This window comes from Mus caroli, unplaced genomic scaffold (genome assembly GCF_978045245.1).
Source record: "Mus caroli unplaced genomic scaffold, Mus_caroli_1 scaffold_6, whole genome shotgun sequence".
Taxonomy (NCBI): Eukaryota; Metazoa; Chordata; class Mammalia; order Rodentia; family Muridae; genus Mus; species Mus caroli.
The window spans coordinates 136,414,361-136,439,795 of record NW_028227261.1 but is presented as its reverse complement, the minus strand read 5'-3'; the positions used below and the strand labels follow the sequence as shown (position 1 = coordinate 136,439,795).

General features: G+C 35.4%; 1 protein-coding gene across 1 annotated transcript in view; it reads left to right on the top strand.

Annotated features, from left to right (window-relative positions):
• The window catches only part of Mmp16 (matrix metallopeptidase 16), a 255,409-nt gene that overhangs the window by 204,696 nt on the left and 25,278 nt on the right, over positions 1-25,435 (top strand). Inside the window, exon 7 of the mRNA XM_021160140.3 lies at positions 12,913-13,051. Within this exon, the coding sequence (XP_021015799.1) occupies positions 12,913-13,051 (139 nt within the window). The remainder of the gene's footprint in view (positions 1-12,912; positions 13,052-25,435) is intronic.

The following is a 25,435-nucleotide window of genomic DNA, read 5'->3' as shown; positions in this document are numbered from 1 at the left end:
CCAATGTCCTTATATTGTCTCCAGCAGAAGGTGTATCCCAGATTAAAGGTGTGTTCTACCACACCTTTAATCCCAGATGACCTTGAACTCGGAGATTTAATCTTCTGGAATCCATAGCCACTATGCCTCAAGATCTCCATACCAAGATCCAGATCAGAAACTTCTATCTCCAAGCCTCCAGATAAGGGTCACTGGTGAGCCTTCCAATTCTGGATTGTAGTTCATTCCAAATGTAGTCAAGTTGACAACCAGGAATAGCCACTACACTGGAACTTAAATAAAAGGGATATAATCTCTGTTAGCTTATAATAGAATAGAATTTTTCTAAAGCAATATTGTTTAATAGTGCTTTCTACAATGGTAGAGGCAACCCATGGTGTTCTTCCATTTGAATCCTGTATACGTTCCTCATCTTGCTATGCCTCTTAGATGTTAGGGGTGGCATTCCTTCTGTATCTAGGTTCTTTAAATATAGTGTCCTCCTGTGGTTAGTGGCTCTTATGTAAACACTGTAGATCTAGAGAATGAGTGCAGAATAATGTATCAGTGTCTTAAAACATTATTTTGTAGAAATTTTGAGGACATACTCTTTTTGTAAAAATCTCTTTATAATTTTTATAATCTTTTACTGAAAAATAGATTCTTCTCTCATACAATATATCCCAATCACAATTTCCATTTGCTTCATTCCTCCTGGTTTTTAAATAATAAAAGATAGGTTATTTTAGGCAATGAAAGTCTTATTTGTTTCAAATCAGTTATTTGACAATACATTGTAAAAATCTCTTAAATATTGCATGAGTGTGTAGTGTGTGAATGGAGTAAGTGTTTGTGTGTGTGTGTGTGTGTGTGTGTGTGTGTGTGTTATTTGTGATGGGACTAGTGCCATGTTTGTGTGTTGAGGTCAGAATTCAAATAGCCATCATTCATTTTGATTAGGATATCCTTGATCATCAGCTAAGATAGTTCTCTCATGTTTGTAACCTGTGCAATAATGGTTCAGTGGTCTAAACAGAGTATAAATGTAACCAAATACTATAGGGCAAGCTACTAAAAAATATAGCCACAATTTGTTTGCTCTGTTTTCTGTTCACTGTCAGATTTCCCCATTTCTTACTTCGAGAAAATAATTGTGATAGAACTTGATGAAAGAAAAGTCTGTGTTAAGGTTCAACAAAGTAATATTATTTTATTAACAATATTGAAGCCTTCAATTATGAAAACGGGAAATTCAACAAAAACGAAGATAACAGGAAAGTGTTAACAAAAAACTGATCTATATTCATTTTTAACAATGTATAATAATACAATAATAAACAATAATAATCTTGGACTTATATTCTTAATTCACCAATGATGGTTTTTTAAGACTGAGTTTATAAACATATAAATGAGGTCATTGTGGTTTTTATTTTGTTCTTTAAAAATGAGTCATGCAATGTTAATCAGGCAGGTCTCAAATTGATAATCGTCTTGTTTCTGAACTGCTAGGAAAACGGGAACATGTATCTATGGCTGGTGATTGCTTACTATTAATATTTTTTCATTAAGATTTTTAAAAGAAAACATCTATAACGATAATTTTTATTGCATCTTTAATGAAAAATCTAGAGTGAAGATTGTACTCTAAGGCGTAGATAGGAAGGAGGATGAGGCACTTCTATTTGTGACATGTTCGCACAGAAGACTGTTTTATTCTGTTAACTACTTTTAGATATTGAATTCAGACACACATTCATATACTAATGAGAATTATATTCTTAAGAGTTAATTTTGAATAAAATTGAATCATGTGATAATATTTAGCTCATGTAGATATTTTAATATTACCTTAGCTCCTCTTTATATTAATTCACTTGCCATTTTATTTATTTATTTATTTATTTTTGGAGACAGGGTTTCTCTGTATAGCCCTGCCTGTCCTGGAACTCATGTTGTAGACCAGGCTGGCCTCGAATTCAGAAATCCACCTGCCTCTGCCTCCCGAGTGCTGGGATTAAAGGCATGCGCCACCATGCCCGGCTCACTTGCCATTTTTAGCCTTGATTTTAAAACAGTATAATTCATATTTTCAAAAATTGTGCAAAACAGTAAGAATGAGGACACACCATTTTTAATTATAATTATTACTAAGAAAGTACATTTTAATTGGTAAATATGGTTTTTTGGAGGTGAGTTAATCTGTGCTTAAAGTGCTTGCTGTTCTTGCATGAAGATGTTAGTTTTGATTTTCTAGTCCCATGTAAAAGCCAAACACAGGGCCTCCAGTTGAAGATAAGAGACAGGAAAATATCTAAAGTCTCATAGATCAGCTAGTAAAGTGCACACAGAACTGGGCGGGGGGGCGGGGGGGGGGGAGGGGAAGAACCCTATCCCAAAAAGGGTAGGAAACTGCAAGTAATGAAGTAATGTTATTCTACTCTAGCATCCAAACTCACTGTAGAATATATAACACATGCACACACACACACACGAGAGAGAGAGAGAGAGAGAGAGAGAGAGAGAGAGAGAGAGAGAGAGATTACTAACGATTTTGAAGACCTGTTGGAAAGTTGATAAGGATAATGAATCATTAATTCACTCAAGTTATGCATCAGTAACCTCATTCATTCAGTTCTCTTCCAAAAGTAATGATCTAATTGTAACCTGAAGCTAAAGAAACCTGAGCCAGTGATCCTGAATGAGAAAAGCCACTGTCTGAATACAAAATGGTTTTCACATTGATTTATTTAATTTTGCATACAAAGGATAGTCACAAAATTAAAGTAATTAATTTTCATATCTAAAGAGATGATTCAGCACTGAAGAACACTGGCTGCTCTTGCAGAGAACCTGAATTTTTCCCGTCTCTCCATATATAAGAAGCAATACAAGAAAATTTTTTATTATACTAACACTTCTATGTGAATTAGAATCCTCACAAAAAAAAAATTATACAGGAGTTTATATTCGCAATTATACCCAAACATTCAATCCTATCCTCAAATATAAAAGTTGTAAATGAGCATAGCTAGGCATTTGAAATTCAGTATATGATTAAGGATGGAGAAGTTTTCCTTCCTATATAAATATGCTACAGTAACTCACTTCCTTTTTAGCAACTGAAACTTAATTTGACTTATTTTGATTATCTGCAATACTTTGACCTAACATTCTAGAGCACACATGTATTTCATCATTGACCATTTAACATATTTTTTCTTCTTCAATTTTTGCAGTAGCTGCCTTCCTTCCCAGACTTTCTCGAGTTTTCTAATTTCACGTTTAGACTTAGGGCCTACACTGTCCATCTCCTGGGTCTTTCTTAACCTGCATGGGTCTCTACTGCTCTTTTTAATTTTCCTCTCTTTCCTCCCTTGCTTCAGCCCTTGTTTGTATAGCTATTTCATTTGGATGAGAATGCCCTTCTGCCTATGCCCTATTAAATACCTTCTTTCTGTTCATTTCCTATTTACATGTTTTTGCTTCTATAATACATTCTCTTTGCTTACCTGTACTGTTCTAGAACATAACACCCTACTGTATTTTCTTGAATTCCATCTAGCTTTCATGTCATATTTTCTCCTTTCCTGGAAAAGTATGTTCACCATCATCCTAACAGACATTGTTGTAGTTGTTGTCATTCAACTCTGTGTTGCATATAATGTTTGTCAGCATTACATTCTCTATTACCCTTAAAAGAATGAAACCATGCATGTAGAATGCATAAATCTCAGGAGGCCTAAACCTTAGACAAAGAACTGAGACATATACCTATAAGTGACACTATACAGACTAAGCAGGTTGCATTTGTATGTGTTTAAGAACACAAACATACATATATAACAACAATTTAAAAAAAAGAGGCCAAGAATTTGAAAGAAATCAAGGGGGAAGGAGAATCAAGGAAACCTTTGGAGGAAGAAAATGGAATGGACAAATAATAATTAAAACTTCAAACTGAAAAATATATTTTAAAAATGTAGCTATAAAAGTTAAGATACCATCCTCCCTTGTCATCCTTGCCTGCTGAACTTTCTCTTAGTCTATAAATATCCTAGCTAAGTATCTTTTCATGTCCAAATGATACCTGCCACTATGCTTAGCTTCTTTGTTCTTAACTTCACTCATTTTTTAGTCTTTAGATTACTAGTTTCTCAAAATAAATTTCAAAAACTGCAAAGCATAGACATGTGCTCTAAAGGCTGAGCTAGGATGATGGCCATGAGTGTGAAGCAGGTGGGCCACTATTATACAATGAATACCAGGGTAGCCTAGTTGTTACACAATGAGTTCTGGTCTCTCTGTCCCTCCTTTAACATCCAAGGCTACATTACAGAATAGCATGATTAGGAAGCTTATTCTTATTTTAATGATGCATAAGATGTCCCATGTTACCCTACATTTTTGCTTCCCAGATAGTCATGAAGCAAGATTTCAGGACTTTCCATTTTCTAAGATTGAGGTCATCTGATTTCCCTCAGGCACCTTGGTAGAAAGGGTTTTGCCATCAAGCTCTTTGCTGAGGATTCACTTGGAGTGTAAGAAAGGGCAATTACCTTTTGAACTCTGTCTTTTGAGTAAACAAAGCTGAGTGGAACAGTGGGAGCAGAAGAAATGTTCTCAAGAGCATATTAGCATAAAGCAATTAGGCAATGGTAATGAGAGTTAGTCTCTGCTGTTATGGCAACAACTGCCAGTGACCACTGAAACAACCTCACTTAGGAGTTTTTCAGAGTGCCTTGCCTTGCTCTTCTTGGGAATTCTCTGCCCCAGCTGCCCTTATCCCTTAGGAACAAAGTTCTAATTCAACATAGGCATTTAAATCATCATTCGTTAACAAGTAACTTTGTATCTCTTTCACTGAAAATATAAAATATTTATCATGGTCATTACTGCTTGGTCACATAGTAATATGTTCTTACCACTTTGCCTCTGAACTAGCTCAATTACCTGGAGACTTGACTTTATTTCTGTGGGATACATTGTTCTAAAAGCTTGCATTTGCTCTCCTTTCTGCATCTTCCAACCCAAGGTGTTTCTTTTTTTGTTATGGTAAGGTCTGTCGAAAAAGAATATGGTTGGTTCATGAACAAGATGACAATAAACTCTCTAGTGTAGTCTTAAAAGTTTGATGCTTCTAGGGTCATATCATGAGTCTTTTCACACCCCCAAACCCACAGCATGACTAGGTGTTGGCACATTGCCCAGGATGCAGGAGCAAGAAGGTACGAATGGCAATAAGTAGGAGTGCCAACTCAAAGGCAATATGAGTCTGTTAGAAATGGGAGCAGGAAGACAATGCTTCCCAGTTGGTAATGTCCATCCAGTGGATTGTGTTTGAGCATGAAAGACAAAAAGCACAATGAGTTTCTGTCTCTGTGGGGTGTGGAACAACCAGTCACTGTAAGGTTGAAACCATAAAGGAAGCCTGTTGGTTTATTTTGACTTTTCTGTCTTTGAATGCACACAGGCTGAAAGTTGTAGTGCTTTAGTAGATGAGTGAAGTTGTATGGAACCAGAACAAGGAATAGAAATTTAGAGAAATAATGAAAAGGGCAAAACTTAATACTCCTCAGGAAAAAAAAAATTAAGTGTAAAGGAAACTTTGAATTGGTGCCAAAAGTTCAATTAAGTCTGTAAGTGAAGGCAGGATAATAACCTATATATTTAAAACCAGCCTGTTCTATACAGAAAATTCAAAACTAGCCAGTACTTTAAAGAAAGAGTTTCTAAAAAGCTCTACACCAAAACCATTGTGTTGCATAACTTGAAAAAATAGGACTACATTGAGCAATTTTTCTCTTGAAAATTTTCTAATGAAAGCTGTTTTGCAGCTCATTATATCCAGTGAAACATTGCTTCCATTATTATAGAGGTAACTATAATACAATTTGCATTCACTTTTGGTCTGTCACATTGATTATACAATTTAAAGGAGTTTTTCTTGTATTGAGATATAGATAGATAGATGATAGATAGATAGATAGATAGATAGATAGATAGATAGATAGATATTCTAATCCAATGAACTGAATGGGTTGCTTTGTGTTTTATAGGACCTAACTTTAGATATCTGAACTGGAATTCCATCATCCTGCCAATATTTCAGATATTCCAATCCTAGAAGAGGAAAATGTTAAATATTAATGTTGCTGTGTTTTGCAACTATGTATGGAGTTTGATGGTACAAAACCCACAAATGAAGTACATTGGATGGTGTATCTTTGTAGTAAATCCTTTGTCCCATAACCATTACTATGCATACTCTAAACAAGCATGGATTGGAGAAAAATCCTGGGAAAAGGCAGCAGGATGAATTAGTGGAACAAAGGCAGCAGTCTGTGTCTCCTACTTCCTCCTAAGGTCTTTCAATGCTGGGGAGAATGAAGGAATACTTCATTACTGGTCATTAATTTGTATGGAAATCAGATAAAATATGTGTTTATGTTATTGCATGTCCATCACTAAGTCCTACATCAATGTTTATCAGCATTTAAGCTTTAGTTGTATGCACTATGTCATGATTTAATAAATACTAATGAATAAGAGAGTGACCCATATCAACTACATCATTTAAACATCCAGATTTTTTTATAAACTACCATAAAACTACAGGAGTTTTATAAAGATTTCCAAACTTCACAAATTACTATATCAATTTGGAACAGTTGTAAGCATAATATTTTATAATATTCTGAAATGTTATCTCCTTTACTAACAAACATCTTCATTCATTTTATTTACTTAAGAATTTGTCTTTCTAAATTCAAAGGTCAACTGTAAAGAATGACTCCTTTAAAGTACTTTAGAAATTTTCCAAAATTATTACGTTCAAAATGTTTTGGAAAGCAACTTGGTAATATGTTATTTCCTTCTGCTATTACAGTGGGTCTATGCATTGATCATTTTTTAAAAGACATGGACATTGTGCAAAGTCTTTGCCCAATGCAGATGGACCTTTGCATTCTTATTCCCAGAATTCTCTCTGGTCAGTCTATCATCAGTGAGCTGTGAAATTCTTCATAACAAAATCATTAATGTGTGTGTAGGAGGGGGGATAAAATCTGGAGTGTAAAAAAATCAGACAAAAAATATCATTGCACACATTCATGACTATCTTAGTAGGAAGCTTATTCTAATGGTTGCTTTAAATAGCCTGAACCCTAGTATTTAGATAAATAAATAAATAAATAAATAAATAAATAAATAAATAAATAAATATGTCAGCTAAAGAAACACGATACTACCAGCCTCCCAGAAGCACATTACTCTTGCAAGGTACATCTAATTATGCTTCCCTTACACTCTACTTTTTCTTCTTCAAGTTATCATCTTAATTTTTCTTTCCCAACCTTGAAAATAATATATCTAATGAATATGCATAGATTCCTTTGCTTTCTTGAAATATGGTGAAGCCCTGTAAACATTTCTCCTGTACCTAACCTAAACACTACAGTTTAATAATAAAGCTAATGACTGCTGGATGGTGGTGGCTCACACCTTTAATCCCAGCACTTGGAGGCAGAATCAGGGCGATTTCTGAGTTCAAGGCTAGCCGGGTCTATAGAGTAAGTTTCATGACAGCCAGGTCTAAATAGAGAAAACTTGTCTCGAAAAATAAATAAATATCTAGATAGATAGATAGATAGATAGATAGATAGATAGATAGATAGATAGATAAAACCAATGATGCTATTTGTATGGTTTCACCATGTTCAACTTTATGTTCTAGCATACAACTATAATGATCAAACATAGCACGTATTAATTTAATTATGTGGTATTAAATATATTTGTCTTAGACACATGCAGGAGGATCTTCATGAGTTTGAAGTCAGCTTGGTCTATATGCTGAACTCTAGTCACCTATGGTTACATATTGAGCCACTGTCCAAAGCTCCTCCATGGATCCACTGGTCCTGTAAAGGCTCTATGCCACAGGGTAGGGTAATGCAAGGACCATGAAGCAGGAGTGTATGGCTTGATGAGCAGGGGTCATCATTAACTTGCTGTTGAAATTGGCTGCAATAAATAATGGCACAGATTGAATGAAGGTTTGATAAACTTCTGTTTACTCATTAGAATTGTTATTTATCCATCATGTGTCTATTTGTGGCTTGTGTATTGCCTGTATATTTCAGGATATAAAAGTGAATACTTCTTTTTAAGATGTGTTTATGAACATTTCTCAAAAATACAATGAACAAAAGCACCAAGGAATCTACATTTTACCATTAGTGTCTCTTTTGCTTATATGTATTTGGTATGTAAATATAAGCATAAGTAATATTTACATTCTGTGTGTGTTTGGGTGTATATAAAATTCTGTTTAACTGAATTAATACACATGCACAATTTTTCTTATCACCCTTCCCATGATATCATAATTTAATATCACAGGTAATATTTAAAAGGAGATTCTAAAAAATACAGTTCTATTGTATCATATTACATTATAGTTGTCCATTGGGGAAGCTCTGTCTTGATGTGCCATAATTGCTAGAGAAGGATTTGTGAGTAGAAGAAAAAAATACATAATGTCATCATTTATTGCTATTCACAAGTGGGGTGCCATGTCAGTAAGACATGAGAGATACTATATCTACAAAGCATAATATTAAAGCTTATCTGACAAAAATGATTGTATCACATGATAGTTTCTACTTCTTCTTAACTGGCTAAAAGTTCGCTTGCATCTCTCTTTCTGTGTTCACACACCTTTTATTTCTTTTCTTTTATTTATTTTCTTTCATAATTTCTTTCTTCATTTTTTTATCTTTCTCTTTTGTATAATATTCATGAATCTTACATTTTGGGTGTTCTCTTTTTTTTTAGATTTTATTTCTCAAATAGATATTTGCTATATAATTAAACCATTTTGATATAGATGTAAACATCTTTCTCTTTGTTTGCCTTAATCTTTAATTTTGCTAAAGATATTTTCTGTTCTCTTAATGACCACATTACATGAAAACAAAACAATATTTCCAAGTGTTAGCTTCATTGTGTATATGTGTGTGTGTGTGTGTGTGTGTGTGTGTGTGTGTGTGTAGGTATAAATTTGTATTTTAAACTTGTTTTATGCCCCCAAATCATTAAATTTTCACAGTTATTCCATTTAACTTCTAATATTTGGATGGTCTGTTGCAGAATTTTATAATAAAAGCTTAACTTTGGCCATTTAGGAAGCAGTTCTACTTTTGTTGACTATTAAACACCGAATGTCACAGTCTATGCAGCTTAGGCCATTGAGAACATCACAAATCTATATTTGCAAAGGTATTTTTCTAATATCTTTACACAAGGAATGTGTTCTCTTATTTAGAATGCCATGATAGTAAGTCAGCTTGGCAGGGAAAATAGTTTTTCGTTTCAAAAATCATATATATATAATCTTAATGGTGATTTTGTAATATATATATATATATATATATTTTGTAATATATATATATATATATATTTGCCTGATATATATATATGGGTCTCTTTCAGTATTTTAGGTTGCTGTATAACGTTTCCAAGCACATATTAATAAGTATTTGCTCATTCCAAAAATTGCCAATGGCAGATTTAAAAAAAGAAAAAATATTATTTGGCCTAATATTACCATGGTGAACTAATAAGGTCATGTGGATACTTTCAGGAGAATAGGTGACTCAGCTATATCACCCAAATGTGAATGACAACTTATGAGAGCTACTACCTAGAGCTCCCTCCCTCACAGTTTGCAGGCAGGTCCACTGAACATTTCCTCTTTCCCAGAAAGTATTTCCTTTATCATAACCTCGGGAGATGGGGCAAAACTTCTTTCATCTGAAGAACCTTGCTCTGTTTCTTCATGAGCAAATGTATTGATTTGTAGGAAATAATAATAACTTGAATATGGGAGTCCACATTTCCCCATGCCTATGACATTCTTCTGTAGTTAGTATACTAATCACACTGAGATTTAGATATTAGTTGGTAATTATATCAAGAACTAGTGTGCTGACAAATATGACAAGGTTATTAAGAAACAAGACAAGAATAGGATGTGAATTCAGAGACAATAATGATGTTACTGGAGTTTTTGATTTTTTTGTGTTTTATAATTGTATTTGTAGAGAAGACAAGCCGTATTAGCTAGACAAAGGAGAAGGTGTAGTGGGACAGGTTTAGGAGGACTGTATATGAATACCTGAGTAAATCCTAGGAACCACAGTGGAGCCATTCTATTTTTGTTGTTGTTGTTTGTTTGTCTTGTTTGCTTTGCTTTGTTTTACTTTATTAATCATTTTATTTATTTACATTTCAAATGCCCCCCTAACCTATCTCCCCTCCACAAACTCCCACCCCATTCCCCTCCCATTTGCCTCTAAGAGGGTGCACTCCCACCTACCTACCTACTCCTTCCTCACCCCTCTAGCATCTCCCTTGACTGGGGCAACAAGCTTTCACAGGAACAAGAGACCCCCCCCCCAATTGATGCCAGATAAGGCAGTCCTCTGCTACATATGTAACAGGAGCCACAGACGCACTCATATATAATACCCTTTGTTTGTTGGCTTAGTTACTGGGAGTTCTGAGCCATCTGGTTAGTTGGTATGGTTGTTCTTTCTATGGGATTGCAATTCCCTTCAGCTACTTCAGTCCTTGCCCTAATTCTTCCATTGGGGATCCAGGGCTCAGTCCTATGGTTGACTGTGAGTATCTGCATCTGTCTTAGGAAAATGCTGGCAGAGCCTCTCACAGGACAGCTATACCAGGCTCCTGTCTGCAAGTACTTTTGTATCAGCAACAATGTTGGGGTTTGGTGTCAATGGATGGGATGGATCACAACATGTGGCAATCTTTGGATGGCCTTTCCTTCAGTCTCTCCTTTTTTTTTTCTTTCTTCTTACATTTTCTTTAGATAGTAACAAATCTGGGTTGAAGATTTTGAGATAGGTGGGTAGCCCAACCCCTCAACTGGGGACCATGCCTGTCTACTGGAGGTGGTCTCTTCAGGTTCTATTTCCCCACTGTTGGGTATTTCATCTAATGTGATCCCCATTTTTTTCTGGGAGACTCTCACTTCCCTAGCATCTGGGACTTTCTAGTGGTTCCCCACCCACCTGTTACCAACACACACCCCCCCACTGCTACATATTTCTACTCATTCTTTTGGCCCTCTACTTCACTCTTGTCTCATCCTATACCTGACCCTGCTCCCCATTTTCCATCTCCCTCCGCTCTGCCACCTAGGTCCCTCCCTTCCTGTATTTATTTTGTTGCCATTCTAAGTGGGATTGAAGCATCCACACTTTGGCCTTCCTTCTTGTTAAGCTCCATATGGTCTGTGAGTTCTATTGTGCATTGTCTGAGCTTTTGAGATAATATTCATTTATTAGTGAATACCATGTTTGTCTTTTTGTCTCTGGGTTACCTCACTCAGGATGATATTTTCTAGTTCTATCCGTTTGCCTACAAGATTCATGAAGTCCTCATTTTTAATAGAAGAGTAGTATTCCATTGTGTAAATATGCTGTATTTTCCATATCAGTTCTTTCACTGGGGGACATCTGAGTTGTTTTCAGCTTCTCGCTATTACAATTAGGGCTGCTATGAATATAGTAGAGTTTGAGTCCTTGTCTCCACATTGGAGAATCTTTTGGGTATACGTCCAGTAGTGCTATAACTGGGTCTTCAGGTAGAACTTTTTCCAATTTCCTGAGGAACTGCCAAATTAATTTCCAAAGTGGTTGCACCAGTTTGCAATCCCACCATCTACAAAAGAGTATTCATCTTTCTCCACATCCTTGCCAGCATCTGCCCTCACCTGAGTTTTTGATCTTAGCCACTCTGATTGATGTAAGGCAGAATCTCAGGGTTGTTGATTTGCAGTTCCCCGATGACTAATGATGTTGAACATTTCTTTAGGTGCTTCTAGGCCATTCAAGATTCCTCAGTAAAGAATACTTTGTTTAGCTCTGTACACCATTTTTTTAAAGGGTTATTTGGTTTTCTGGAGTCCACCTTCTAGAGTTCTTTGTATATTTTGGTTATTAACCCTATATCTGATGTAGGGTTAGGGCAAGTTCTTTCCCCCAACTGCAGGTGGCTGATTTGTTCTATTGAGAGTGTCCTATCCCTTACAGAAGCTTTTTGGTTTCATGAGGGCCCATTTGTCATTTGTTGATCTTAGAGCCTGAGCTATTGGTGTTCTGTTCAGGAATTTTTTGCAGATTTCTGTTGTATTTTGCTTTTTTTTGTCTAGTAGTACAGACTTATGTCAAAGTGCATACATGTTAAGTCTAATTGATAACTCATTAACTTCATAAACTGCTACATTGAACCAAATCATGTTATAAACTTGACTAAGTATAGGCATGTGTCATGTTCTAAAACTGAGGGAAGTAAAGCATTTTGCAATGTCAGTTAAATCTGCAGTGATTATTTTTTTTAAAGATGAATTGGCTTATAAAGAGTTACCATTATTTACCAGTCACAGACATATTGGCTGATCTATCATTACACACAGTAGCTATAATATGGGCATTCAGAGAAATATGATACTTCTGTTTATTCCTCAACATCTGAAGTATGAGTATACTGTGTGTGTGCAAAAATACCCCTGTGCATATAAGGTACTCATGTCATAGTTGTGATCACAAACCCCCTTCCCACCACTAGGCAGGACATTGTTCTTCTGATTTTCCATCTTGAAAATGCTAAGATAATGACAAATGGTAACCTAGAGTATTTTGACATGATCGTTATTTATACAGTTTGGTTTGGAGATTGAAGGGTTTCTAGCTAGTTTACTATGAAATATTAGAGCTCTTTCAGGTTTTGTTGATGAAAGAGAATAAGAATACTTGATTTGCTTTAAAACTGTCCAATGCATGGTTATCTTGCCAGTGCTGATGAGGCCTGAAGGATGCTGAGCAATGCTTTTGCTTGCTTTTTTAGGACCAGTGGTTTTGGCGAGTGAGAAACAACAGGGTGATGGATGGATACCCAATGCAAATTACTTACTTCTGGCGGGGCCTTCCTCCCAGTATTGATGCAGTTTATGAAAACAGTGACGGAAATTTTGTCTTCTTTAAAGGTAAGCATGTTTTCTTAGGCTAGTTCTGTTGTATATTTGTCAGTTTGTTCAATATCCTAAAAAGTACAGGAAAGTCAATAAATAAGAGTTATTAAAATGCATAATAAATTTAATCAAATATTCTGAATCTTAAGTAGGAACATATGTAAAGTATAAGTATAAATAAATATAATGTTTAATTGTATAATTTATACTTTCTTATGTGTAAATCAAAATTTGGTGACATCCTCCTCTATAGAAATTTTAGACTGAGATTGGATACAACACAAAAGAAAAGCAAGAGGCAGAGCAGGACCAGTACATGCTTTGCACTTCAGCTACTTGGGATGCTAAGTAGAAGCAGGAGATGACTAGAATCTACTAGGTTGAGACTTCTATAGCCTGAGAATCATAGCAAGACCTTTGTAAGCCATGGAAGGAAGGAAGGAAGGAAGGAAGGAAGGAAGGAAGGAAGGAAGGAAGGAAGGAAGGAAGGAAGGAAGGAATAGAGTGAGGGAAGGAGGAAGTATGGGAGTTAGGGAAAGAAGGAATAAGGAAGATAAAGAAAACAGTGGAAAGAATGCAATAAATAAGCCTTTCTCATCAGTTTGTTGGTTAGTTTGTATATTATTTGAAGCTGTTTACTCCTGTGTGTGGTGAAAACTGTCTGATAACTCAAAGCACTGAATCTTTGAAGACTTATTGTGTTTATCACTTTCTGTAAATAACTTCTAACTAACTAAGAAATCAATATAGGTTTGAGAGACATTATAATTAGGAAATTTATCCAATGATCAGCATTATAATATTGACCTAATTATTAATTATTTATTATAAATGTGTTTTCTTACAAGTGTTTCCAAGTACCTAGCATGCAAAGGAGATTGCCTTGCAAAGTGAAATGTTCCTCTATCCTTAAAATTTGAAAATAGATCATGTTATGTGGAGTTAAGAGGCACAGAGATAAGGCAGATTGTGGTTGAGAATTGAGGGAAATGTGAGGATTCATCTGAACTGAACTTGAGACCTAAAACATGAAAGAATATTATTGGTGTGTGATCCATGGGTTTTTGAAGTCTAAAAGTAAACTAAACAGAGGATACAGTTTGAAAGAAAGTGTGAATCTTGAGAAGAAAAAAGAGTAAGTATTCTAAGGATTAAATTAGACTTTCTTGTAAGGATGCATGTCCTGAAAACAACTTAATGGCAATATGTTTGTTTTTCATACATAAAATGTGTGTGTGCTTCAGGGTTTTTTCTTTTGTGGATTAATTCTTGTTGAAAATAGAAACAGGAACATGTCAACTCTAGAGCCATAAAGTTTCTGTGATTATGTTGTTTTTTATAACCTGCCATTAACCACAGGAACTGGGTAACATGCCTTGGCTCAGTTTACTTATCTGGGATTCTAATCCATAGTATTCTGATCTCTGGGTAACTTGGGCTACTAAATTATTAGAACATATGAAGTACTTGACACTTCACTGAATGCCATCTATTGAGGCTAGCTGTATGATTATTGTTGGTATTATTACCTTCCTGCTATTCTATAGTAGGTATAACCGGAGTATACATGTATTATACCACCGTGAACTAAGTAGGAATACCACTGTTACCAGACAAATTCTGATTCCTAGTTAGGCTAAGTCTTGTTGATAAAATAAGTTAGAAAGAGACTAAGAAGGAAGCTTAAACATATTTTATTAGACGGTTAGAGACAAGAAGTGAAGGGCAAGAAGCAGCCATGAGTCAGGGAAATGGCCATAGGGTAGAATGTTTGGGGTAGTTTTAGACAAAAGAGTAAGAAAGCCCAGAGTATTTGTGAAAGCATATCCAAAAGATAGTAGAAGTTTTGTAATTGGAATGGTATACATTTCTAAGTAACTCGGAAAATTTAGCAAAGCAGACAAGCATGGTTCTGTCTGAAATGTCTTCAGGAACTGTGTCAGGAAGCATTCCTACAATGCACTCCCTGATTCCTCTCCATCCAGGTTCATCCTTTTCCAAACCTAAGGGGTAGCAAAGTTGAGATTGTTCATTCAGTGTTGTCATAGCTGGGGCTAAAAGCCACAATGGCTTTGAAGGCCACCCTAACAGTACCTGAAGAGTGACTATTGTGTGCCTGGTACCCAGAAAGAAATTGTTTCCTCTTGCACTTTTCTTGGGCATTGTCTGCCAAACAAGTAATTATTCTCAAGATCAATCTATAAATTGTGATGAATGTAATAAAATCATTTGGAAAGGTACTGCTAAGATAGTCTTAGGCTGTTGGACGAGTGTGCTCTATCTAACCAGCCTAAGGGGAAACAACAGGTCATACAGTACAGTGTGAGAGCCCTTCCCTACCTCCAGCTATTTCACAATGCATTCTTTCATTTTCACAGGGATGGGTTCTTCCCTTTGCTTCCAATGTGTAAATTCAGCAAACCCTTAGAATGTTCTTCCAACTATATTTAAATATACCTTTTGGATAACTTTGCACTTGCAAAGAATTTTTAATTACTTAAAAACCCTAAAACTTTCTAATGTAAATTTCACCAAGTTGGATTTTGTTTGTATTTTCTTATCACCCCTGTGGTTTTGCTTGAGGAAACAGTGCCAGTTGAATAGTCACTATGCAATAGAATTTTCATAAAATAATTCCTTTAGTTGTTAATTAAATGTCCGTAGAAATTCAAGGAAGGATGGCAGTCACAAAGGCTTGCAGTACCTTCTGCTTCCAGCCACATATGCATGCCAAGAAGTTAGCCAATAATAACCTGGTGAGAATGGGTAGGAGGGCTAATACCCAAAAATATTCACAGTCCTAGTCCTGTCAAACAAATATTCAAGGTAAGACCTGAACTACTCAAATCATTACTGTGAAACCTATCCAAAACAAAATTCATGAATAGTTACAGGTACAAAAATATGAAACAAAATATAGTATGAAATTTATGAATTTAAGACACAATTCATATAATGTTTATCATATTCTTGAAGACTATATCTAGTGTAAAGGGCAAGAATTCCAAATAAAAAGCATCCACACAGGGAAAAACAAAGAAAAAAACCCTCTTCTCACAGATTAGTTTGTGCCCATGTAGGAATAAGATGCTGTCAACCAAAAGGTTTCTCAAAACAATGAGTGAATATAGTATGATTGCATGGTTGCAGAAATAGCAATTGTTTTTATAGGTCTAGAAGAATTAGGAGGGGATTGAAATTACTTAATATTTGTAAACTAATACCCTAACCTGTATTAACTTTTATGGTACTTGAGAAAAGGCAGGAAAATCCTCTGTAAAAGGAAGGGACTTAGGCAAACACTCAGTACCCTGAAAACCAATCCCAACAGTGTGATATGAAGAGAGCTGGACAAATGCTCTTCATATAATAAGTTTCACAGCAAGAAGGAGCAGCAAACCAAATGAGAAGGAAGTCTAGTGACCTGCTTTCCGGAGGGCAATGTTTTCTTTATTAGACTGAACTGTAAATATGCCTCGTTAACTAGGTTAAAGAACTCCTCCACTATGATCCAAGAGGCTCTAGTATGCAAATACCTTTGCAAATACATTTAACAACAAAGGCAGGCAATGCTTGGTTTGAAAAAAAAAGATATCTCTAGGAATTGTTTTCTACTACTAAGTTAGCAAACATAAAGAAATTTAAAAGCAACATCATTTAAAAGATTAAATATTTCCTGAATCAGCTTCAAAACAATATGTACCTCTTACACGTTACAAAACTTCACTCAACTAAAGAAATATTAAGTATATTTGGTTCGTGAGTGAAGCACTCTCTACTATTGCAATGTGAAATTGAATCATATTTAACTATAGAGTGCTTGGTGCTTCTCTCAAACATTTTGTAGGCTTCATTGTGGTATGAATGATTAAGCTAACTTTAAAATCTGTACACAAAAGAGTCAATATACAAAAATAGTCCCTGATATTATCATGTCAATTTGAGTCTTCTTTTAAAAATAATGTTGAGCACAGTAAGTCATTCACAGGAAGAGAGAAAATTAGATAACGGAGAAGCTAGTTCAGAAATAGAATCAAATACATATCTAGAAGTTTTCTGGGGGGGATTTATTTTACATATGGAAAATTTTCAGTAGGGGGAAATGAAGGACCATCCACCAAAGGCTACCTATCTATGCACAGAACAGAGAAACTCACATGTACCTTAAACCATATTGTAAAATAAATTCACCCTGGCCATATGTTCCTTCTGAATGCAGTTGAGTCGTATGTATAGTCTAGAGAAATATTGGAGGCATCTGTGATTTGGTTTAGGAATTAGAAGTATAAAAATCATAAACCACATAGAATTTCATTTTCTACTTAAACATACATAAAAGTGGAAGAGAGAACAAGATTTAGTGGTGTGTCCCCAAAATACACAAAGAATTCTGAAAACTTAATTGTATAAAGCTCAATAAAAATGAGTACAATATAAATAAAAGTTCCACTAGGGTTAATGTGTGGATGAGAGATGAAAGTTGGGGGAAGTGGGAAGGAATACATAGAAGCCTGTGGAGATCTTCAAGGACAAAACTGTCCATTATTTTAGTCACTGGATATTTTGACATGAACAGTAATATGCACATATCAAATATGAAAACGTTACACATTGTATTTAAATACATGTTATTTACTATGCTATTTTATTTATGCCAAACATAGCTCTCATGTAAATGAGGAAACCTATCAATTTATGCATCCCACAAATTCAAATACTCTTGGTCATAGGTATTAGAATTAATTCATTTATTCCTCCAGGACATGTTAAATGTAAAACCCACATTGCTCTTTATAATTCTGTCCTGGGTGAGAGATAGAATGATAATAAAGTGGGCCCCTAACAGCACAGCTTCCACTTCCTAGCAACTTCCTGTGTTGACTTACGTTTTCCTATTAGAACATTTAGTAGAATGAGGAAGTAAGTCTTAATGGAGAGATAACCATTGACTGAAGCTTTATTAAAAACAATGTATAATCTTAATTTAATGATATATCCTACTCTCTTGAAATAATTTTTAATGCATTCTCTAATGATAATCTGTACAGGTAATGAATATGAGTATTAGCAAAACACTTTTGCATAATCTCACCATGTTATATTTTGTTATTGCTGTTCTATCTTTACTGATTTCCCAAGTATGAGTTTTGCTTATTGCTAATGTTTTGCTATTAAGTTATATGTTCCTAAAAGGAGCCCTTGAGATTTTTGTGACATGAAGAAAGGCAAGAGTTGACAAACATATTAATGATTATTTTAAAATCCACTAAATGTTTAGATGTACCGTTCTTTCCAAAAAAGAGAAGGGGAGGAGGAGGAGGAGGAGGAGGAGGAGGAGGATGTCATCATTCTAGAGGCTGAAGAGATGAGTTCTTGGAGCTTAGTTTCTAGTGCCCAAGTCAGATAGCTCACAATCACCTAACCTCTTAGACAGTAACTCCTGTGGTATTAATATTCATAGAACCACACATATTCATACACTTAACCAATTAAAAAAGAAGTCATTACATAATGTCTCCTTCTAACTTTCTGAGATGCTCTGCAGTGCAACTGTGTACATATGAGTGTGAACTGGGCATGAGTATAGTTGTAACACACATCATTCAAAGCATGTATTTGCTGTATATAAAATGATTGGATTACATTCATACTTATAATGTCTAGATCAACTTTCTCCCCTTATTCCTCTGCCTCTACATTTTGCAGCTAAGTTCTCCTTTATTGGAGTTCATAAAGTGACTACTTTAGTATGAAAGAACAAGAAATCCAATAAGCCATCAAGTTTGCAGTCCATTTGCCTGCCAGCATGAAAAGCAGGAAAATCTACTTCACACATGATTGTGGAGAACTGCCTCACATTCCTCTGGGACCGCTGATATCATAAAATCATATTTGGGAACATAATGATGGCAGATGTTTACATTAAATTACAAGTCATGTTGAGTGCATGCTTATGAGATAATAATTTCAAAAATAATCTGTGTAGAAAATAGAACTGGTAAAATTTCCCTCATAAAGAATCTAAACTTTAAAATGAGGAACAAGCCACTGTCGAATCAAGCATTTTTAAATTTGTCTCAAATCCCTATTTTCCTATCACTTAGTAACTTTCAGCAGTATTTTTTAGCATGCTTGACAGTTTTATTTCAAGAGAAAAAAAATCACTTACAGAATGGCAACTAAAGTATGTATCTGAAGACAGAAAGAGACTCATAAATTCGAGAAGAAAAATATTAAATACCTAATAAGAAGCAAATAAGAAGAATCAGTATCTTCTAAAATAATAGTTCAGAGCAAACAATAGCCAAAAGTTGCTTATTTCATAACAGTTTCTGCTCCTTGCATTTTACTTCATTTCAAATGAACCAGCAGTTACTTATGCTGCACACAAATCATTGCTTCTGGGGGTTTTAGAAGGTCTAGCAAATTTAAGATCAAAGTAACTTGTTTCTTTGACAGGGCAATGGTTAAAAGAAATCTACTATGAGTACCTGAGAGAAATCACCAATTATTTGTCTGTGAGTGATAATGAAAAATAAGGGTTACAATTGATTTTCAGGATTCTAACTGCATGCAAAGAATCAATACAGGGCATGTGAATCATATTATTTAAATTATAAATATTAGTTGAATTCTTGCCTTTTAAAATTTTGTCAAAAAATTTCATTTATATGGAAGACTATAATAAAAATACTTAGCAACAACTATCTGACTTTAACCTAAGATACTAACTTACACGAATTAATTAATGTATATGTTAATTAGTTATACTAATTAATAAAAATTGATAATGCATGCCATACAAATGTTTTAATTCTCTTTGTTTTAATGGTTTTACTAAGGAGCATTTAATTGCACAATAAAATTTAATACTTGATAGCAACAACTTTCCATTAATATGTATTTAACCTATTCAAGATCTATAATTTTAATTTTTTTATTTTCATTTATAATTCAATCTGACATTTTCTAGCATCTATATTTTTTCAATATCTAAAAATTTCCATTTCAAAAACTTTCATAACATCCTTTTATTTAAACTTCCTAGGAGCTACAGACACTGGGTTAGGCAGTCATAAAGTTTGTCAGAAAGGCTATTAAACTTCTCAAAGGAAGATGCTTATTTTTCTGATAGGAATTGTTCTTCTGAAGGGAGATCTGAGCTTCACACTACAGTGACTACAATATCCGCATAGAATTCAAACTTATTTGATAATACTGTAGACTCTACAAACAAATCCTTCCAAGATGTTTAGTGACTTTATAAATTTAGATGTTTATTTATGAACTGCTGACATATAGATAAAATAAATGTAACTATATCATAAACAATAAAAATAAAGCTATGCTGATTTAATGTTGATAGTTATATCTATAAATACATAGAGTAAGTGGTAGGCAAATTCAACAACCATATGTGATGGTTTGTATATGGTTGGCACTATTAGGAGGTGTAGCCTTGTTGAGGTGTTTCACTGTGGGTATGGGCTATAACACCCTTATCCTAGCTTCCTGGATGACAGTTTTCTGCTAGCTGCCTTCAGATGAAGATGTAGAACTCTCAGCTCCTCCTGCATCATGCCTGTCTGGACACTGCCATGCTCTGCACAGATGATAATGGGCTGAACCTCCAAACCTGTAAGCCAGTCCCAATTAAATGTTGTCATTATAAGAGTTGCCTTGGTCTTGTTGTCTGTAAAACATCATGGGTGTACTAAACTCCTAACTCTATATGCATTTAAAATTTGATTATTTCTATAACTCTGACTGAGGAGTGTCAGTTTACATTAAAGTTAGAAAGTCCTCCACATACTGACCTACAAATGATCTCAGAGCTTGTGTTTGATAGACATGTTGCCCTCCACTACTACTTAACTTCAAAACTGTTAAATATTCTATTCACGACCCCACAACATCCTAAACACACACACACACACACACACACACACACACACACACACACACAAAGTCTTTTTAACAATATTTTAACCGTTTAAGGGTTTCTCAGCGAATATATAGACATCGAATAGAAATTCAGCCAATAAATAATATATGCTGAATTTTGCACAAATGTGCAATATTTTATATATTTTTATTTATTTTAACTAATTCATTAGTTAATCAAATAATTTACCTTGCATCCTGACAGCATTTTCCCTCCTTCCTTTCCCCATGTACTCCTACCCCCTTCCTGTTCAGAAAAGGGGAGGATTCCCAGGGATATCAGCCTGCCTAGGCATATCAAGTTGCAGTAAGACTAGTCACATCTTCTATGCCCACAAGACTAGGCAGCCCAGTTAGGGGAAAAAGATCCAAAGGCAGGCAGCAGAGTCAAAGACAGCCCCTACTTCTGCTGTTAGGAGTCCTTCTTGAAGACCAAGTTGCACAACTGTTACTTATCTACAAAGACACTACTAAGTCAGTTTTATGAATGTTCTCTGGATGGCAGTTTAGTCTTTGTGTTCCCTAATTGATTCTGTATCTTTTTTTTGTGGTGTTTTTGAGCCCTCTGGCTCTTGCGATCCTTCCTCTCTCTCTTCCATGGGACTACCCAAGCTCCACCTAATGTTTGGCTGCGGGTCTGTGTTTCTGTTTTCCTTGGTGCTGGGTGAAACTTCTATATAAAATTTAATATTTTTCTTTAAAGATGTGTAAAGAATTGTGTCATGGTTTTTGAGGGGGATGGTGTTGAATTTGTTTTAAAAATAGAATCTCACCAAGTAACCTTAGCTGTCTTAGAACTCACTGGGTAGAAAAAACTGATCACAAACTCACAGAAATCTTTCTCTGTCTCCTGGGTGCTGCAATTAAGGCACAAGTTTGCCTTTGAGGTTTTGAGTTATGAAAATCAGACACTCTCCAGTTTGTGTTTTTATCTCTTCTGTCCTTAGCTTTTCTTTCTTTTCTATCTTTCTTTCTTTCTTTCTTTCTTTCTTTCTTTCTTTCTTTCTTTCTTTCTTTCTTTCTTTTTTTTTTTTTTTTTTTTTTTTAGTTTTTTGAGACAGGGTTTCTCTGTCTAACCCTGGCTTCCTGGAACTCAGTTTGTAGACCAGGCTGGCCTCGAACTCAGAAATCCGCCTGCCTCTGCCTCCCAAGTGCTTGGATTAAAGGCGTAGCTTTTCTTCTTGATACCTATGATCAGTTTTGTTTGTTTAAATTTTATCTTTGAAAATGTGTTTTAAGAAAAATAAAATTATATTACTCCCTATCCCTTTAGTCTCCCGACTTCTCCCAGCTTCCTTCCCTTTAACATATTCCTCACGACTTTCAAGTTGATAATTGTCATTGCATGCATATATGTAGTCTGGAAGCTTCACCAGAGTGAGAAGTGTGTGTGTTGCCTTCCTCAGCAAACCTGCATCCCCTACTTCAGTGACCATCATAGGCTATAAACAAACAGAACATGACTGGATAAGATTGAATATTCCCAAGAAATTCCCTGTGGCTTCTAATCTCTAATGACTTTTCTCCTATTATTTCTGGTTATCCCTTTTATTTATCCTCTCTGCTTTATTTGGACTTATTGATACTGTATCTGCTTTCTCCAATACAGTGTCAATAAGATCAATTTTTCCACTTCTACCTGAACATGTCAATATCATTTGCGATACAGCAAAAGCCTTTACTCTGCATGACAGATCAATAGTATCTATGAGAACCAGGCATGTTCATGATAACCAATGCAAAAGCTACCTATTATATAAAAAATAAAGTGATCTGAATATATGTCACTCAAACAGATCATATCACCCCAGTTTTGTTATGTGAAATTCCTAACTCACTAAGATACAGAAGGAATTAAGTGGCTGTCCTTAATAAACACACAGGAATGTGAGCACTGACACTTATTAAATTGATATTCCCTTGAATTTTGGACCACAATACCCAGAGGCAATGTCATGGTTTCCTATAATGTTTTTGATCTATAACATACCATCCTACAAACCAACAGCAAAAACTGCTAAGGTTTTTGTTTTGTTTTGCTTTATTATTTTCAAGGACATTTAAGTACATTTAAAATTTTATTGTTTAGTGTTTATTCCTAACAGAAAAAAAAATAGTAGTCATGGTCTCCTGTATAAAGTCTTGTTCACTGAAAACAGAATACTGATTATTCCTTTATATACATAAAAAATATTGAAACAATAGTAAAGCATTTACTTCATATAGCTTTTAAGAAACACTATTGTGAGCTATCCCCCAGCCTTCAAACTTCACAGGTGTGATGGCCTGAATTTTAATTCTCAGAATCCATGCAGATCCTGATACTATACACAGAGACCTGTACTCCAAATGCTTCCAGAATGATATGGTAGAAGAGATCAGAAAAATCATGGAAGCCTTCAGGCCAGATAGCAGAGCACACACAGAGGGAAACAAGAGACTTTCTCTCAAATGAGGCTAAGGTGGGGAACAACACCTGAGGTTATTTCATGATCTGGCCTCAAGAGCCATTGCATCCTGCAATCAGGTCCTGATTGGTCCTGCAATCAGGCACATTTGAGCAAACATTCCCAAATGCATGCACAAGGGTGATATGTACATACAAACATACACATCATCTCTGTGGACTGAATAGATGAAAAAAGTTAATAGAATAGTTGATTTCAATTGAAAACATCAACATTTTGTTTTCTTGTAAGTTATTGTCTCTTGAGACAGGCAAGCAACATATAAATCGAAAGCTTCCGTGAACACTTCATTCTCTGTGTGTTTGCCCACTGTGAACATGGGTAAAGTGTGAAGAAATAATCGTTAAAATAATAAAATTAAAATCTTCTAATGTACATATTGTAAAATATAGAATGCCCCTGCTGGAGAGCCAGAGTTGAGCTGACCCGAGGAAAGGCTGACTCTCAGTTGCAGACATGGAGGAATTGCAACCACAGGTTCTTTCCCTGAGACATGAGATGAAAGGGAAGGATGAAGTCTGAGCATAGGTTAGGAGAATGGGACCTTTACAAGTTCTCTTCTGTAGTTTGAAGACTTCCTCTTTTAATAGTGGAAGACATAGGGGCCCAAAGTAGACTGTGTGCTGGGACAAAGGGATTTTTGGATTGTCCTTTTTCTTAATTTGTCAAAATTGTGATCTGGACATTAGATTAGGCACTTACTTTTAATTTTGCTGATTTAAAATTATCCTGGAATACATATTGTGTGAGTTCTTTTGTGATTGTGTTACTTCACTCAAGATGATGCCCTCCAGGTCCATCCATTTGGCTAGGAAATTCATAAATTCATTCTTTTTAATAGCTGAGTAGTACTCCATTGTGTAAATGTACCATAATTTCTGTATCCATTCCTCTGTTGAGGGACATCTGGGTTCTTTCCAGCTTCTGGCTATTATAAATAGGGCTGCTATGAACATAGTGGAGCATGTGTCCTTTTTCCCGGTTGGGACATCTTCTGGATATATGCCCAGGAGAGGTATTGCTGGATCCTCCAGTAGTACTATGTCCAATTTTCTGAGGAACTGCCAGACTGATTTCCAGAGTGGTTGTACAAGCTTGCAATCCCAACAATGGAGGAGTGTTCCTCTTTCTCCACATCCTCGCCAGCATCTGCTGTCACCTGAATTTTTGATCTTAGCCATTCTGACTGGTGTGAGGTGGAATCTCAGGGTTGTTTTGATTTGAATTTCCCAGATGATTAAGGATGTTGAACATTTTTTCAGGTGCTTCTCTGCCATTCGGTATTCCTCAGGTGAGAATTCTTTGTTCAGTTCTGAGCCCCATTTTTTAATGGGGTTATTTGACTTTCTGGAGTCCACCTTCTTGAGTTCCTTATATATATTGGATATTAGTCCCTTATCTGATTTAGGATAGGTGAAGATCCTTTCCCAATCTTTTGGTGGTTTTTTTCTCTTATTGATGGTGTCTTTAGCCTTGCAGAAGCTTTGCAGTTTCATGAGGTCCCACTTGTCAATTCTCGATCTTACAGCACAAGCCATTACTGTTCTATTCAAGAATTTTTCCCCTGTGCCCATATCTTCAAGGCTTTTCCCCACTTTCTCCTCTATAAGTTTCAGTGTCTCTGGTTTTATGTGAAGTTCCTTGATCCACTTAGAATTGACCTTAGTACAAGGAGATAGGAATGGATCAATTTGCATTCTTCTACATGTTAACAACCAGTTGTGCCAGCACCATTTGTTGAAAATGCTGTCTTTCTTCCACTGGATGTTTTTAGCTCCCTTGTCGAAGATCAAGTGACCGTAGGTGTGTGGGTTCATTTCTGGGTCTTCAATTCTATTCCATTGGTCTATTTGTCTGTCACTATACCAGTACCATGCAGTTTTTATCACAATTGCTCTGTAGTAAAGCTTTAGGTCCGGCATGGTGATTCCACCAGAGGTTCTTTTATCCTTGAGAAGAGTTTTTGCTATCCTAGGTTTTTTGTTAT